Source organism: Trichoderma gamsii, assembly GCF_001481775.2.
Source record: "Trichoderma gamsii strain T6085 chromosome Unknown Scaffold_6.2, whole genome shotgun sequence".
Lineage (NCBI taxonomy): Eukaryota > Fungi > Ascomycota > Sordariomycetes > Hypocreales > Hypocreaceae > Trichoderma > Trichoderma gamsii.
This window is the reverse complement of record NW_020171343.1, coordinates 768,410-786,289: the sequence shown is the minus strand read 5'-3', so window position 1 is coordinate 786,289 and position 17,880 is coordinate 768,410. Positions and strand designations below refer to the sequence as shown.

Sequence of the window (17,880 nt, the reverse complement as noted above, 5' to 3'; positions counted from 1 at the left end):
GAGCACATGTGTCAGTTACAAGCTATCCACATCTCATGATGCTTACCTCTACAACAAGCCCACCATCCTCCATACCAGGCCAGTCAAACTTGTTTTCGTAGGCAATATCAGCCGAATAAAAATTCTGTTGGCTAGGCTCAGTGTCAAGTATTTTCATCAAACTAGTGAATCCTTCATTTTGGTTGCACTCAGTTAAAATATTCGGGGAATGCCATGCTATTGCTGAGCGCTATGTTGCGAGCGGTTCTATTTGAAGCCTTATAGCCAGGCAGAATAGTTGTCGCGTCTGCCGTTTTTGCTGCAGCTGGCATGATGACGTCGCAGAAAAAGGGGACACCGCGTCTCATATTTCCATCGTGAGCGACTGCCCTGGAAAATTTATTATGCTATACACTCCAGTCTTCTAGTCCATCAAAAACACAATTTGCTATAGCGGTTTTGAGCATTCGCTTAAGCCCTTAGACTAGGACATTCGCAGACTCTGCTTGTGCCCTGTACGCAATGGGCTCTTCGTGAACGAGATCAAATATTTTGAAGGGAAAGAGCCAATTGAGAGCCACGATGAATTCAGACTAGAAATAATAGTTAACAGGTCAATCTATCAATTATTTGACAGTTCATACAGCCTGTTGTTCTTACATGAGAGATGGTAACTGAGGCGATCTTGGATGGACCTGCTGCTAACCGAAGCAGCTTAAACGCCGGATCCATGATTTTCTCTCTAGCATCGAGGACATGGTCCGGAGTATCAGGTGTAAGGGCCGGAGCCCGAGCGTCGGAGCCGACAGATGGTAGGGACGTTTCGGATTGAGGGCCATAGTCCTCCCAAATTGCAAGTTGCTGTTTGATTTCATCAACCAGGTTGCCCATCTCGGAGCATTCGTCCTTGTGGGAGTCCATGGTAATAAGGCTCTGCAAACAGCAGGAAAGCAAAATGAGGGAAGGACGATGAGATATATAGTGCTGACACAGGGCTGAAATCCGACAGAGCGATGGCTATTTGATATAAATAGGTGCGTATATATCACAACAGGCTCATTCTGATTGACGGCGAAAATACTGATCTAGTAGCGAAGAGGGCTCACACTAAATTTGCTTACAATCTATGTGGCTTCAATTTCATAATAAGATGTTTTGAATTTCTTTGCATATTCACTTGCTTTTCAGATCGATATTCACGCCAGGCAGGTACTTCAGTGCGGCACTTGCATCAAGATCATCACCGCAGATAGCCTCTCTTGAAGGTTGAGAGGCAGTGACTGATGGCTTTGCTGCGATTTATCGAAGACTGTATCAGGATTGATTCAGCTGCATAGTGCCATAATGAATAAAGACTTGTATAGCATTCATAGCAATGGTTGCTTTTTTAAAGATAGAGTGTGAAGTATGTTGATGCCAAGCATCGTAGTCATTTGCACGCACTAGGAAACACCACGGTCAATTAACTAGCATATGTTTTACGTCATGCGAGTGCGTTACCCAAATGGGATAAAATAATGAACCCTAATTTAGTGTTGGCACTTAGGCTTGATGAATTGGAGAAGAACAGAGCAGCGGGTTCACCATCTTTGGCTGTGGTTTTCCGAGAATGCCAATTAATACCCCATGCATCTCTAGGGTACTCCACAGGGGAGGAGAGACGGGTAAAATGGCCTTTGGCTGCATTTACAGACTTTGTGCGGATTGGTGCTTATCTAATCGGCTGCTGTCGGATACAGAGGCAGGAGCTGTATTGCGCCAGATCACGTTCCGCAGCCCGTGTCAGAAAAGTGCCGACCAAGGCTACACTCCAAGCACGAGCACCCAGCACCAAGCACATGTGCATGATCCGGGATTGCATGAGCAGCAGAGCCCACGATCCAATGCCGAGCGATGCTGGTCTCCCCGTGGGGTACATCGTGCCAGCCTACATGCCCCCGTATCCACCAGCTCCAAGTCCGGGCACTACCCCCACAGCGAACACAACGCGGGCCACCACTCAACGGCATCACATTAGAGAGCCGCTGCAGAGAAGAAGGACACGGGGCAATGGAGGAGAGGGGAGTGACTAGACGGGAAGGCTAGAAGAGAGAAAACGAAAAGGAAACGAAAAGGACGAAGAAGGCAAGCCCCAAATCAATAGCCTGGGCCGTCTCCAAGACCAAGGATGGATGGCGGCATGCCACCGCAGGGCAGATGTACTTATACGACCTCAACTCCTCCGGACGGCTCTCGCGCGCAATACAAGCAACCGTGGACGCGCTGTAGGTTTCCTGCTGCCATTTGAGCGTGCCACCAGCCGTCGCCATGCCACAGTGGACCGGGCTGGACGCCTCTCAAGGCTCGAGATCTCAGGCTTGCCGAGGCCGGCTTAGCACGCGCACCACGAAAACGGTGAACTCGGTCCAAGGCCAGGAGTTGAGCGTATCCATGTGTCATGGCGGTACTGTGGCTTCTGCTGGAGTTTGTCCAGCGCTGGCAGCGCAAGTACCGGTACCTGCACGACGCAGCCTGTTTGCCTCTGCTGCTTCTCCCCCGCCTCTCTCCGCCTTTTAGCTCGCCTGGGGGCCTTTTTGGCTTTGTCTTTTTGGCTGCTTCTCCAGCCCAGCCCACACTCCCCCTCAGCTTTTCCCCGCTTGACACAACCCTGTACCTTGTAGCATCCCGTATCCCGAGACACTGAAAGCTCAGCCGGGCCAGATGAGCTTCTCTCTGCCATCCCATCCGCCATTCGAGCCGTCTGGAGCATGAGAATCGATTGGCAGTAGTGCTGGCATTGACCGTGCTATCGCTCGTTTCCCGCTGGCCAGAAGCACGTCCTGAACAGGTATAAGCCGTCGATCTCACGGCGATATCCCAGCGACGTCCGGCCTGGGCTTCTAATTTTGTTTTCCTTTCTCAACTCCAACCCCAACGGAGAGCGGCACGCGACTGACCGGTTCCAAGCGCAACGCCCTCAACTGGTCCTTTCCCCCGATACTACGCAGTACTTCGAGTTATCTCCAAATCGGGAGAGCTCTGGCCCTGTGCCGTCTCCACGTTATAGCCGCCATCTGCGTGCTGGGGCCCTGGTTTATCCTGACGGACTTCCATCGATTTGCCTCGCCGGATTCCTTATCGTCTGTGCTCCGTCACATCTCGTCTCGCCATCTGCCTTCGCCTGCAGCGCGGACAAGCAGCCCGCGACTGAGACACCCGCTGCCAGCCGAATCTGCTGAGCTTGCTGGGGCCTGGCGCTTGTCCGATGAGACAGAGCCTCAACAACGAGGCTTGATTGGGCTGTCCTCCTCAGCTTTCTCCTCAGCGGTTACATAGTCGGTCACTTACGTCTAAGCGACTCTCTGCATTTGCAGACCGAGTGTTAGCCTGTCCAACCCCACACTGCTGCTTCCTCTGGGCCTTGTGTCTCGTCTCTCTCTTCCTTCTCTCCTGGCCTTGAAAGCCGGGTCTTGTTGTGGCTCTGATTGTTTATTCAAGTGCCGTCTTTTGATCGAGCTCATCCCCCACACCATCCAATCCACCCCCAAATCTGTATAGCCTGATAGTCCTATCCTGTCCTGTTACTTTCGCTGCTACTCCATCCCTTGACACTCTCTTATACTCGTACGACCTGTCGCTATTCTCTATCTTTCGTAATGCTTGCCCTCCAGACCCTCGAAGGGCCGGCTGGTCTTCCACCGCCAGGCCAATCCAGCGCCCTTGGCCTCGCCGATATGGGTGAAAACCGCAACCAGAAGCCCAAGACATTGCCTTGCAAGTACTGTAGCAAGCGATTCAGGTCAGTCTAGCCCGCTCCGCACCGCTTCCCCATCTTGTGCTTGTCCAACTCTGCTGTTTCGTGCCGTGTTGCTCACATGGCCTCTTTTCTTCAAATTACAGACGCGTTGAACATGTCCAAAGACATGAGAGGACACATACTAAAGAGAAGCCCTTTGCCTGCGGCTGGGATCGATGTGGAAAGACCTTTGGACGACGGTAAGCTGCTTCTTATCAATTCACTCTCCCCGATGCCATCCTGATCTCCTCCCCCTCCTCACACAATGGATGCTTGCCTTTGGTGCGGCTCGGTATGATGTGATGCGAGGCGATGGCATGTGGTGCTTGTACCCATAGCAGTACCCGCGCCTCCTCACTGCATTACATACTCCCCCCTTTCCCCTCATCTGGCATATCGCCTTCTAGCTTTTACCTAAGCTTCAAGCCCAAGCTTCAAGCCCAAGCTTCAACACTATCTGTCTCTACTTTCACCCTGATCCACTCTCTCTACTCTCGCCTCATCGCTACACTTACACGACCCTTCCTTAACAGCCCACCCCTTGCGTCTAGTTATACTTACTTACATGGACATCAGTGATCTCCTCGTCCGGCACGAGAAGCTCGTTCACCTAAATGAAGGTCATAAAGATGCCACCCGACCAAGGAAGCTCTCTGGGGCTTCTATGCACAAGCCATCTCTATCAGATAGCCATGTTGAGCTCGATGTCATGGGCATTCACCGACTGCGGCCACCTCCACCACCTCCACCGGCTACTGCCACGCTGTTGCCTCCACAGCCATCGCCGCCGCAGCAGCATCAGACTCAGGCACCTCCGCCACCATTTCACCATGAGTCCATGACTCCAAATGCCGGAGGCCATCTTGTTCAACAAGATCCTCAAGCGGCAGCAAGAACAGCGGCATGCAACCTGGATCTTCTTTCTGATGCAGCACTTGCGAGTGAAGTCAATACTATGCAGCCTATGCTGAACAACATGCCCCAACAGCCTCCCACGCATGCAAGAGTCAAGAGTTATCCAGATAATATGGAAGGATATGCGGAGCGCGCACGAGCAGAAGCGCCGATTCTCACCGCTGGATTTGCTCCCCAGCCTCCACAGCCGTCCTATGACGATTACAACCTATTCCTTGACGACTACACAACGCCTCAGCATTTCCTTCCTCCACACTTTGAGCCTGATCAGCAGATGAATTTTTTCGCTCGCTCTCCTGCAGCGTTTCAGCGCGGCAATTCAAAGCCCAATTCGCAGCTGCCCTCTCGCTTTGGATCTCTCGCTCCTGATGTGCAAGATGCCGGATCTCGATTACACGAAGAGGCGTCTCGATCCCCTCTTCGTATCTCCGTCGTTGATCACACTGCTATTAAGAATCGCTTGGAAGAATTCTCGTCTGTCCTGCCGGCTGATTTTGTGTTTCCTTCTCGACATACTCTGACACGATTCTTGGATGGATATATCGGCGGCTTTCATGAACAAATTCCCTTCTTGCATCTGCCCACGCTGTCTCCCACAGAGCTCGCCCCAGAGCTGCTCCTCGCAATTTTGGCTGTTGGTGCCCAGTACAGGTTCGAGAGCAAGAGGGGTTATGCTCTGTGGTATGCTGCCAAGGCAGTCTCCATGGAACAGATACGGAGGCGACACAGCTCAGAAATCCACGCACTTTTGCCAAACGCATCGTCTTATAGTCCTCACTCGACACGTCCTTCTCCTAGCACTAGTTACAGGCATTCTTTTGCCTCAGCTCAGTCGGAGAGGCCAATAACTCAAGATACACACCGGGAACCTTAGTAAGTGACAATCTCATGCATCGATTGCCTCATATGAGTGTGACTAACACAGATTTCTTTTCCGTTATAGTTCTCCAAATACGCCCCAGTCTCGCCTGGAAACTATTCAGGCTGTTTTGCTTCTCTTCTCGCTGGGTCTTTGGGGAGCCAAGACAATCTTGAATGAAGCTCTGTCTCTGCAGAGTACTTTGGCCATCCTGATTCGAGAAGAGGGCCTTACCGAGGACATAAGCCAAGCGAGTGTCACGGACTGGGAATCGTGGATTAGACGCGAAGGAGCTACTAGGACCAAACTGATTGCATATTCTTTCTTCAATCTTTGCAGCATTGCATATGATTTGCCCCCTCTTCTAGTTACATCGGAACTCAAGCTTTCTTTGCCTCTTCCTGCTCGACTTTGGAGAGCAGAGACTGCCTGGCAATGGCAAGAACTGCGACAGTCGACGCCGCTGGTTGAGATTACCGTTCATGAGGCCATTGCTCGATTGTTTGGCCGAACTAACCAGGGGCTTCCAAACCATCTATCATCGCTGGGATTTTATGTCCTCATTCACGCACTGATTCAGCACATTTATTTTTTGAAGCAGACTTCGCTGGCTGCTGGCTTACCCTTTGAGACCCAGCGTACTTTGAAGGTGGAGGATGTGGATGAAGTCACGGGCGCGTTGCGAGTGTGGCACAACACCGTTGAGCAGCATCACTACCTGCTTGCCACAGGGTCAGGGCCCTTTGCCAGCACAGATTTTGCTCCTGGTGGCCTATTGGCCTACAACGCGACCGCGCTGCTGCGCCTTGCCTACATTCGCCTATATACTGATACCCCTCTAAGCAGAGAACTACAGTCTAGGGACTCGATGCTCATGGCATCTGCCATGATCTCAACTCCTATGGTTGTGCGCAGCATCCGACTTCACGGAGCAGTATTCCAAGCCGTTCATGCACTGTCTATGCTGGTCAAGGCTGGAGTGAATTATGTCGCGAGGACGAAATCCACGGAATGGAGCATCCAGCATTCTTGTGAGTTATGCATTTCTTCAAATCCTGCTTTATTCTGTGTGGTTACAATGCTATGGAAGCGCAAGATGACTAACCGATTCATAGTGTGTAACTTTGAGTGTGCTCTGCTTCTTGCCAAGTGGCTTTTGACCCTAGCGTCACTCACACCGTCTGATGCTCCTATCACACTGGATGAGAAGAATCTCTTGGAAACAGTGAGCAGGATGCTTGACGAAACGGAGTTTGCCGTCCCGGTTGATCCATCTCTGGCTGGAGTGAACGCAAACCCGCAGATGGAAGCAACAACAGGCCCCATGAAGCTAAGACAGCTGGCAAGTGCAGTAGTGCGGCTCTGGGCAGAGACGTTCAAGGGCACTCACATTTTTGATATGATCAAGACGATGGGTGCCAGCCTGGACGGGTATGCTGATTTGGTGGACAAGCCAAGAGATCGGGTGTCCATGGCGTCCAATGCAAGTATGAACTGAGGCTGAAGACACACATCACATCGGATTCGCTAGACGTCTTTTGATTTAAAGATGTGTATGAAATGGGAGACAACAAGTAGTCTTGAACTGCAAACAACAGGCGTTATTTGAGCACACAGGATACCATACTGGGTAAATAGCATACCAGCAGCAAGAAATGGCTTGCAATAAATGGACACACGGGACACGACATGGGAAAAATTGTGAATAGGATACGGTTATATTCTTTGGTGAAACTACGGTATGACATGGCTTGGATTAGTATTTGGTTGGATATTGAATGGCAACTTGAAGGGAAGCGTTTGGGTATTGGGCATGAGTGACGGGACTTGTAGGTTTTGAACAGATGGTTATTAGGAACGAATTGACAAAATACCCCTCATTTACATTGCATTTGTATGTCATATTATGGCATCAAATCTTGGTATGAGGTGATTGTAGTGACATTGCGAACATGGCTTATACTAGGTCTCCTTGACGGTAATTCGGTTGTTGAGGAACGAGAGAGGGTTATGAGTGGCAAAATTGACCAACCTTGAAGTTGTTATCCAGTTAATGAACTCAGGTTGCTGCTGAGGCCAATACTGGGGTCGATTATAAAGCGATGAGCGAGAACCGAGGAAACAAAGCCCGAAGCCAAAGCCAACAGAGGCGCGATATGGCAGCTGCAGCTCGCACTCGCTAATGTTGCTGATTTCGGATTACTCATTCCCCGGAAAATGAAGTAGCGCTATCACTAATACCGCTGTTACTCGTATGTTTAGTGCTGGACTATTTTCTGGGTGGAAGTCCTACCATTGACATGAAGACCCTCAAATAGCAATATAGGGAAACAAGAAATACCAGATGATAACAAATATGCTTTGAACATGAGTTTTATATATATAATCATAATCTCTAACTATTAAACGGGCACCATCAAACATTTCTGTGTACACTTTGTATGTCTCAATATCATGTGAAGACAAGGGCGGCTGCGGGGCCGAGCCACTGCAAGGGAGCCCGATTTTATGGGGAACTTGGGGAACAAAAGTTGCCTCGGCTCAAGGTTATTTGGTCGGGAGGCTTCCTCTCTGAATGCGTCCCGGGGCTTATTTTGCTGAGCTGACCCTTAAACTGTCTTTTCGATTCCCCGGATTTTCCTTTCTTCTTTTCTTTTCTCCCTTCTTTTGTATATAACCACATATACTTGTTCAGTTTACGGGCGATAGATATTATATACAGTGCGGCCGTAATAGAGACATAGAAGCATACACCACTACAGCGAGCATCCCGAACGTCATTCCCACGATGCCCTTCAACACCGAGCTCACGCGCCGCCTAGGCATCCGCGGTATGCCATTCTCTTGTCATGATCTCTCCTTCACCGACTGACAAGTACAACTTACAGTCCCCGTCGTCCAGGGCGGCATGATGCACATCGGCACCGCAGACCTCGCCGCGGCCGTCTCCAACGCCGGCGGCCTGGGCATCATCACGGCCCTCATCTTCCCCAGCCCCGACGCCCTCCGCGCCGAGATCCAGCGTTGCCGCTCCCTGACCAAGAACCCCTTCGCCGTCAACCTGACGCTGCTGCCGTCGATGCTGCCGCCTGACTACCCGGCCTACGCGCAGGCCATCATCGACGAGGGTATTAAGATTGTCGAGACGGCGGGCAACTCGCCGGGGCCCGTCATCCGCCAGCTGAAGGCCGCCGGCGTCATTATCTTACACAAGTGCACCACCATCCGCCACGCCCAGAGCGCCGTCAAGCTGGGCGTCGACTTTTTGAGCATCGACGGCTTCGAGTGCGCGGGCCACGTCGGCGAGAGCGACATTACAAACTTCATCCTGTTGAGCCGCGCGCGGCAGACGCTCAAGACGCCCTTCATCGCCTCGGGAGGATTTGCCGATGGCCAGGGCCTGGCTGCGGCGCTGGTATTGGGAGCTTGTGGCGTGAATATGGGCACGCGCTTCATGTGCACCGTCGAGGCGCCGATTCACCAGAACATCAAAGATGCGATTGTCAAGGCGCAGGAGACGGACACAACGCTGCTGCTGAGGCGGTGGACCAACACGACGAGACTGTTCAAGAACAAGGTTGCGCTGGACGCGCTCAAGATTGAAAAGGAGAGCACGAAGGGCGAGTTTGCGGAGGTGGCGCCGTATGTGAGCGGGAAGAGGGGCAAGGAGGTGTTTGTCAATGGCGATCCAGAATTTGGCGTGAGTATGAAAACATACCCGAGTATGATCTTTTGTTGCTAACTGAATGAAATAGGTCTGGACGACGGGCCAGGTCATTGGCTTGATTCACGATATTCCCACGTGCGGTGCGCTGGTGGCGCGTATTGAGAAGGAGGCTGAGAGTTCGTTGCGGGAGAAGCTGGCTTTGATTGTGCCCGATTCGAAGCTATAGAAAACATAAAAAAAGAGATTAAAATGTTTAAAGTGCGTTATTTTGACTTGCGGAATGGAAACGGTAATCCTTTATATTATGAAATCATATCTATACATTTCTCTGTATGGTCTTAATGCAATTCATTGAAACTTTTCAAGAAGGAAAAAAATAAAAACGCACATGTTTGTCGTAAACTCATGAAAGACACCTTCTCCCATCAACCCCTACCCCTTCTACCAGCCACCAAAGCCGGATCTAGTCGCCGTCCCTCCTCTCTCTTAAACGGCTCTGCCTCTTCCTCACTTCCCGCCTCTGGAATCCTCCACCGCTCATAGTAATACAGCTCCGGCATCCTCGTCTGTGTCTGCTCCTCCAACTGCGCCTCCCCATCACGCAGGCCGACCCCCGTTTCCATGAGCGAGACTCTTCCCTCGGGGTCGCTGGCCTGCCACCCTTCTGGAGCCGATCTGCGCGAGACTGCGGCGCCGGAATATACGTCCTCGCCGAGGGCGTATGTTGCCTCCACGAGGGCTCCCCTGACGCCGCAGTAGAAGGAGGTTGATAGATCGGATGCTTTGGCGAGACAGTGCACGCGGTCCATGGACGCGCTGTAGATGTGTATGACTGCGTCTGGTCGCCAGCTGTCCTGTTTTGAGAGACGGTGCCATGTACATGTTTGGCCACACGAAGGGTTGCAAGTTGCAGTCGTCTGAATCTGAAGACCATTCGTTTCGCCAATGTCGCCGAACTGAAAAGGCCGTCCGGGAGTAGGGGCATCCGCAGAACAAGGCATGGCGCTCGAGTGATGATATGACTTTGGGAATCGAAAGTCGAAGAATCGGATGTCGGGGCTGCAGTTGTTGCCTGCTACAAAGCGTTCGGATCCGTATACTAGCAGTGAGCTGCTGGCCTGGTATGGCTGAAAGCCATCACGATATAGGACATCGTGGCCCAAGGGAGATCGTAAATCAGAGAGCCTGTTTATCGTATTAGTAAATTGGCAGGTTCTAACATAAATTCGCCTCTCCGACTTACCTGTGGCTTCCGTCGTCCCAAGCACTGAGCAGCAGGTTCTCATTCATCCTGGGCACCGGCTGCATGGAACGCACAGTCGTCTTCTCCGAGCCCTCCGCAGAGTCTCCCACAGTACCCTTCTTTCCCACGTCGAGCATTTCAATTCCCGTAGGCCGAATCTTGGCCCATCTCAGGGGATCACTGCAACCCCCCAGTCCACAAGCCACCACATCCTGGCTCATGAACTTGACGCTGCGCAAGAGCGAAATCTCATCCACAGCGCTGTCTTTGGACACGTCGTAAAAGAGCATCGGCTTGAGCACCGCTTCTTCTGTGTCTGAAAGGTTGTACAGCGTCAACTCCGAGCTTCTGCAGCTCGCTAGAAGTTGACCGTTCGGCTGCCATTCCGTCCACGACACCGCTCTTTGGCCGGGAGATCTCCGCGTCAATGGCGTCTTGGACGTATCACTTACGTCGTGCATAGGCGTAAAACTTTGAGACGCATCTGACAAAGCCTCATCTTTAGCAGCCAAGAGCTGGAGGTCCCCCGTAGCTCTCCCAACAACCACCTCGGGGAATTGTTGGCGCTGAATGATGCTTATCGCCGTTACGTCGCCCGTTCCAGCCGCATAGCCTGCTTCACGACCCGCCAACTTGCTCCAACTGTCTTTCCCTCTCGCATCCGCGTCCTCCTTTCGCCGAAACACCAAGTTTTCTCCCGCGCCGTAGACCAGCATCTCCTCCTGCGTTGACGAAACCGTCGTAGCATCCATGACCGAGTGAAAGTTGACCGACTGCCTGCTCCTCGCAAACTCCCTCCTCTTGGGCCGTGCCGGTGCCTTTTCTCCGTAAACGGTCAAAGAGAAGCCACGGCTGTCCCAGCACCGGTCCAGATACGTCAAGCGGTCTGCCACGGCATCCCATCCCGTCAAGGCTCCTGGCGCAACGTCGAAAGATGGGAACCTGGATCTCACGAAGCTGCGCCATCCGCTCTGGTTGATGACGGTGCGGGCGTGCTTCGACACGACTCCCAGATGGGCCACATCTCGAGCCGTATCGAGATGCTGGGCGATGTCGAGAATGAGATCGCCGGGAAGACTTCCCAGCGATGCCATGTTCATTATAATTACTCAAAAGTCAAATTCATAGAATTCGTATGCGTGTTTGCAAATGCAGATATAAAGCAAGAATGAAAGCCAAAAAGAAACGATTCCTTGAGTCCTTTATCTATTCATCTTCAAGGCGGTTCCTTTTCTCATCAGCTTCAAGTCCTAATTGGTATCCTTCGTCTCCATATGATACAGAGCCTTCACGCGATGGGATGATTCATCCGCTAAAACTTACTAAACGTGATACAGTGGCGCAGGCAGAAATATATTGCAAGACACGGTGACTCACACTCAGACCCAAGCCTCTACTCCTTCTAGAAAAACGGACAAGTCAAAAATGCCTAACCAATTTTTTTTTATATAAACGAAGATCAGTCTTGTAAGCAGAAAGAGAGTAGAGAGATGCGAGGAGATGGATGACACTCTCGATAGCGTGACCAGGTTGAAGGATTGATGCTTGTATGCGCCACTAGCCTCTTTAGCGGGTCGATTCAGTAGATGCACTACACCGCCTAAGAAATCTGCTAGACTTACAGGAGACTTCAAGCCAGGATATTGGGTTGATGCTTCTTCCTCTTGAGAATATCAGATATTCACGCAATACTATCAATTCATATAGATATCGTATATTGCATCTCTCATTCACCACTAATGCTTGTTTATATATGCTCCTAACACCACACCTCTCTTCTCACCCAACATAAAAAATCCATGCTCAAAACTGCAAGCATCATCGCCAGCCTCATGCATAGATATGCCAGAAAAAGAACAAAACACCTCTTGTGTGCTATGAGAGCCTGCCTTGAATCTCCCACCCTTTCTATCACTCCCTTAATCAAGAAAAAGTAAAGTCCACCTCTGTCAAATACCGTATCCAACGCCAATGAAGAAGGGGAAATGAGAGTCAACGCCTATGAACAAATGACATATTCCAACGTTCGTCGTCATATGGAGAGATATTGACGAACACCACCAGAAAAAAAAAATTCACATTAACAGATACAGCGCACGCACAGCCTTTTCCGCCGCTGCAACGTGCCACGGTCGTACATCCCCTTCCTTGTCCACCACTCCACGCGCCCTTGCCAGCGTGCCTAGTGCCCTAAAGTATCCCAACATCTCTCGTAACAGAGGTTCGTGCACGCGTGGAATTGTCTCGGTGTATATTAGATTGACCTCCATGACGACGGGGGGGTCTTCTAGTCTGAGCCCTGTCCGTTTGATCAAGTATCCGCTCATTAAAGAGAGCTGCACCTCTAGAATGCTAGAAGAGTTGCTTAGTCGGTGGCCAGCTATGGCTCCCCATGTTTGATCTGTAACGTCAATCAAGATTTCATCCGATTCGGCCTCGGCTGTACCAGTGCCATCGTTGGAAGGTGTAGCGGCCGCGGCATTCGCTGCAGGCGTTGCAGGAGTAGCAACGGGCTCCGGAGACTGCATAGATGGCTGTGGCGTGGAAACCGGAGTATGGAGCGCAGCTATGGGCGCAGGGAGCTTGATCGCCGGCGGCAACAGCTGAAGTGATGGACTCGAATCGACCGAGAGCAAAACTAATGTGACCTTGGCATGAATCTCAGTGCGAGCCAGGTCAACCCAGAAATCCACCTCGTGCTGCGGCATCGGCCCGCATTTAGTGATTATGACCCTCCAAAGAACTCTCCAAGAAGACATCAATTCAAGGGTAGTCTCCCATATTTCATTGGCAATCTCAGTCATGTTTCGGGATGGTGACTTTCCTTTTCTTCCCATGCAGTAGGCGGCCGTCGCTTGCTGGTTCCCCCTGTCGTCTGTCCACGCCGCAGTAACCCATCGCTCGTCAACGCTCTGGGAATATGCCACGTGAATGCACGAGTTTTCGCGGATTAGGGAAGCTGAGGGAGTCGTGGTCAACTTGAAATCGATGATGCGTGGTAGCAACTGTTCGAGTCTGATTGCTGGGGCTGGCATTGGGCCCCCAAATAAGGTGCAACGATCATACGTTTCGATACAGAGTCTGACAAGATCCGAAGTCTGGGTAATAACCAAAGCTGATGGAGAAGACAGTACATCTGTGGACACCAGCTGCAAAACCAGCTCATTCTGGGGAGGTTCCTTTCGGCTTGCCAGAATCTTCTGGTACAGCTCGTAAAATCGCTGAAATGCCGTACAGGATTCAATAATGGTCCCAGGATTCTCGGGGGAATATACAAAATAGATGACAAAATTCGTCTCGGTAATGGCGAGGTTGCTGAATACCCCACGCAATGCTTCCATGCATTCAACCATGGCTGAGCCATGTCTAGTGACGGTGGCGTCTGGCGAAGTGGTTATTCTATCAACCTCATATGGTAACAGGCCTGCTTCCACATCTTCGCCAAGAGGCATGACTTCAAATGTGCCCAACTTGAGCAGCTCATATATACTTTTGACGCGGTCCATAAAGGCTTTAACGTTGTCTCCCATTCCAGACCACCCAGGAAAGACGCAAATCGCGTTAATGTTCTTGCTGCCCGAAGAAGGTGAGAGGCCCAGACTCTCCCAAAATGCAACCGCTGATGGTAGAACGGATAGTTTTGTGTCTGCCCTTTGTACCTCCAAATGAGGGCTAGGGATTTGGTATAAATTGCTTGGGCGCATAGTCTCGGAATTTCCTTCTCTACCCGTTATCTGCCTTGGTATAAACTGACTCAAGATCGGCAAGTCTTGTATATCAAGTAGGCCCTTTAGACGTACTGGCATTGCGTCTTCAAAAAAGTGCGTAATAATGCCTTCAAGTGTATAAAATGCATCTCGAGCGTGGATAGATAAATCTGAGCGCTTTTCGCTCGCTGACAGAGTTGCAGGCTCAAAATCAGATGCGTTGAAGATGTCTAGCGAACCAGTTGCAGCTTGGTCGGCCACAAGTTGCGCAACTTGAATTACATCTTCGTCGCTCAGGCCCATATCTAACAATAATGGTTCTGGATCCAGAAACAGCTGAGAGAGGGACACTCCTGATATATCTGACCTTGATAGCCTTGGTAACTCCATTGCCAGCTGATGATCGGGCTCTTCAATATCACAGTCTCTCAAGGAGGTAATCTGGGACATGATGTCATCATCTCCAATCATTAGCCTGATGCTGGCCTTGTGCGGAGATCCAGGCTCGTCAGACGTGTAGCTAGAGTCGTCCTGATCTGATTCCATGTCGCCGTCTTCTCGGTCTGATATTGATCCATCCAACTTCATGGGGCTGGTTGTCGTCAATATTTGCGGCTCCATTGCAAAATATTGCTTGCCTATAGTATGGCGAGCAGTCGAACGATCCCTTGGTTTTCTGTTATGTTTACCATGACGCTTCAGATAGTCAGTCTCTGGTACGGCCGGAACATCACCATTTGCCTTTTCCATCCTCTCGACCTTTGTAAGAGCACTCAAGTCGAAGAAGCCTCCTTGTTCGTATTTTTTGCTAATCATTGGTATCGCTGGATCGAAATCTAGGCTCTCAAACACCTTTTCTTTCCTCCAGTGAGGCTGAGCTGGGACGGAAGCATCATATTTGGGTCGTTTCAAGGACGCCTTTACCCGCTTAAAAACAGCGTGAGGGTCAAATGGGCTAGACTCGCGCTTTGCGGGTGTAACTCGTATATCTCCTCGGTTTCGACGGGCCGCATCTTCATTCTGGCTTCTAGCATGCTTTAATTCGGGCTTGGCAAATACTGCCGTTTCTTTCTGAGGTGGTGGAGGAGGGGGCGGCGGCGGCGGCGGCGGCGGCGGCAGTGAGATCACTGCTTGTAGAGCAGAAGCAGGTGCAGAAGTTGGACTCACAGCGGGAACTGGAGTTGGCGTTGAAGGAGGGAGAGACGGGGCAGATGGTGGTAGAGATGCAGGTGTCGGTGCCAGGGGCTGTTGAATGGTTTCGACAGGTCTTACGGATTCTTCAGCAGCTTGGGATAGTGCCATTTCTGAGCTAGGCAGATCGCCCATTGCCATGTCGATATCGATGTCGTCAGGTTTCTCGTCGAAGAAATTGAAGTCAGCTTCTGTTATATCGTTGTCATCAAATATGTCCCCCGATACGTCTCCTCCAAGCACGTTATCAGTATCACCGAGAAGATTGTCGCTCCGCCGTCTCTTGGATTCGGCGACAGTAGGAGACTGGTCGAGGCCCATCCCCCCCGCTTGCTCATTCTGCATTGTGATATCTGCTTCTGGAATGATTTGTGCTGATAAGGGATTGCCCGGGCTGGAAAAAGTGCCGTCCATTGACGGAGTCACGCCGTTGGGTTGTTGGACTCCATCTGGTGGCGTAGGGTACATGATACCAGCTGTTGCCGTGTTAGGGCGCTGGAGGGCCACAGGAGATAGGCCGCTCGGCTTTGGTGTCTTGGAATCTGCGGTTTGCGGGTGCGAGTCTTTGGGTATAGCCGCCGCGCGCTCCGCTGCTCGTTTGATCTTCTCTTCTCTTTCCGTAATGGAGCTGTGCCAGCCTTTTGCGTTACCAAGAGGATCGTGGCTTTCTTCATGGCCGCTCAGCACAGTATCTATTACGCGACTAGTAGAGGACGCGTCAACATTCTTCTTGCGGAAACAGAGACGCCTTGGCCACGGTAGGGTAAATGAGGAATTTGCGCCAGAAGGTCGGTAATCGCCCTTGGAATCTGCACTCTTGGACTTGGGCACCAGGAGATTTACCCAAAGACATCCTCCAAGCGTCGATGCAGCTATTCCCCTGAAATCCAAGAATCGTTGGCAAGCTTGCTTCCACAGGGACTCCTGCCCATCCAGTCCGTTACGGAAGCTAAAAAAATGTGTCATCGGCGTCTGAGCAAGGCTTGATAGGCCACCATCGCCAGGAACAAAATTCTGGGTAGCAGTCATGATGCCGAAAGGAGCTGCGAGGATGGAGTAGCCAGCAGGGGCCAGACTAGAGGCGGCGGTATCATCTAGCGACAGAATGCCTTTGCATTTGGTGAGAGAAATACCGATTACCAATGCTCCAGTAGTCGTCAAGTAGACTCTAAATGTGCCTAGTATCTGAGGTCTGCCGATGGCAACTCCGTGTGGCTGTGCGCTATACGTAGTTGGGGATATTAAAATCGTCCTGTAGTTGAGAGGAATCGCTCCGGTTCGACGACAAAAAGCAGTCGATACCGTTAACGAGACGGCCGTTATAAGCTTTTCGTATAGCAAGCTCTGCGGTGTTGTCTTGATATTGTGCTCGGCCTTGAATTCGTGGTCTTGCGAGGACGGCGTAGTGGTTTGCAGAGGCGAGGAGAGAGCTGGACGGTGGGCTTGTTCCAATGTTGGATTAGCTGACAAGAGGCCCGCAGGTGTGTTGCCAGACTGAAGTGCCTGAGAACGGGGCTTTGGCATTATCGGAGGCTCTATGACGCCCTCTTCTTTCACGACGAGACCCTGCTCGAGTACATCGAGCGGCAGTCCAAGGCTGTCGCCCACCTTGTCCAAGTTCTCTTCCTCCTCCTTTGTGAGGAATAGGAAATGCCATAATCCTCTCCTTGCTGCATCGTATAAAACAATGTATCCTCTGTCCCTCAGCGAATTTTCTATCTCCAGAGCGACCGAGGCGAAGGTTTGCGACAAGTTGGGTGACGCTTCGTACAGACGATATGTGATGGACGAGACACTATTCTAAATTCGACGTTAGCTGAGGATGAGGGGCCATGGTGATGGAGCAGGGTGTTTCGCTCACTATCGAGAGTGTATTGGTTTCGTATTCTCCAGTCTCCATGTCTGCTGTTTATCGACCAAGGGCTCGCGGCAGCCGGTGACAGCGTAGTCCGCCGTCGTCGGCACTGAGCCACGGCTTTTCCAGACTCTATCGCGCAAAACGACGGGACAGAGGCCCGCGAAGAGAAGATGCAGAGCAGACGAGATCAAGAAGTCCCGACGAGGATAAGCGATTCTGTTGCTCTTCGGTGTCCGAGCTCCATCTCAACTGGAGCCGCTTCGGTCGATGGGGTCCAACAGCGTCACCCAGATGGCGCGCCGAGCTCGACAGACGGGTTGATGCTAGTCACGAGGCGTCCGAGGATCGGGTCGAGGAAAGGGGAGGACAAGAGTTTTCAGGAGCACATCGGCCGCTCTATCGTTGCCACCAGGTGCAGCCGCAGGCCATAGACCACCCGAGCAGCGTCAAAATCTCGGATTAGCAAGCAGCGTCGAAGATGCACCGCATCGCGGATCAGAACTCGGAATTGACAGCGCCGGGCCAGTGGGCTGGGAGTGTCCAGGGAGTCCGGAGCGTGCTGGATCCAGCGCGTTGCTGGCGATTGGCTGGCGAGTCCTCGGTCAGGCGAGTGCATTGCTTGTGTGGGGGCGGTTGGCCGCTCACCGAGGTGGGGCCGCATTTTTTCTTCACCTTGATTTTTTTTT

At 51.5% G+C, this 17,880-nt stretch overlaps 5 protein-coding genes across 5 annotated transcripts; 2 read left to right on the top strand and 3 right to left on the bottom strand.

Moving 5' to 3' along the window:
- Window positions 1-458: 458 nt before the first annotated feature.
- On the bottom strand, window positions 459-900 carry TGAM01_v202547 (hypothetical protein; the record flags this gene model as incomplete). The annotated part of the gene is made up of 2 exons (XM_018804992.1): window positions 459-572; window positions 640-900. The coding sequence occupies 2 exons, from the start codon at window positions 898-900 to the stop codon at window positions 459-461; spliced, it is 375 nt and encodes a 124-aa protein (XP_018661716.1).
- Window positions 901-3,614: 2,714 nt separating this feature from the next.
- TGAM01_v202546 (hypothetical protein) lies at window positions 3,615-7,026 on the top strand (the record flags this gene model as incomplete). Its single annotated transcript, XM_018804991.1, has 4 exons — window positions 3,615-3,757; window positions 4,331-5,542; window positions 5,613-6,559; window positions 6,644-7,026. 4 exons carry the CDS (start codon window positions 3,615-3,617, stop codon window positions 7,024-7,026), a joined length of 2,685 nt encoding a protein of 894 aa, XP_018661715.1.
- A 1,290-nt stretch (window positions 7,027-8,316) lies between these two features.
- TGAM01_v202545 (enoyl-(acyl-carrier protein) reductase I) lies at window positions 8,317-9,421 on the top strand (the record flags this gene model as incomplete). The annotated part of the gene is made up of 3 exons (XM_018804990.1): window positions 8,317-8,359; window positions 8,417-9,228; window positions 9,284-9,421. The coding sequence occupies 3 exons, from the start codon at window positions 8,317-8,319 to the stop codon at window positions 9,419-9,421; spliced, it is 993 nt and encodes a 330-aa protein (XP_018661714.1).
- A 199-nt stretch (window positions 9,422-9,620) lies between these two features.
- On the bottom strand, window positions 9,621-11,538 carry TGAM01_v202544 (hypothetical protein; the record flags this gene model as incomplete). Its single annotated transcript, XM_018804989.2, has 2 exons — window positions 9,621-10,380; window positions 10,439-11,538. 2 exons carry the CDS (start codon window positions 11,536-11,538, stop codon window positions 9,621-9,623), a joined length of 1,860 nt encoding a protein of 619 aa, XP_018661713.2.
- Window positions 11,539-12,513: 975 nt separating this feature from the next.
- Window positions 12,514-17,236, bottom strand: TGAM01_v202543 (hypothetical protein; the record flags this gene model as incomplete). Its single annotated transcript, XM_018804988.1, has 2 exons — window positions 12,514-17,136; window positions 17,198-17,236. The coding sequence occupies 2 exons, from the start codon at window positions 17,234-17,236 to the stop codon at window positions 12,514-12,516; spliced, it is 4,662 nt and encodes a 1,553-aa protein (XP_018661712.1).
- Between the last annotated feature and the right edge of the window lie 644 nt (window positions 17,237-17,880).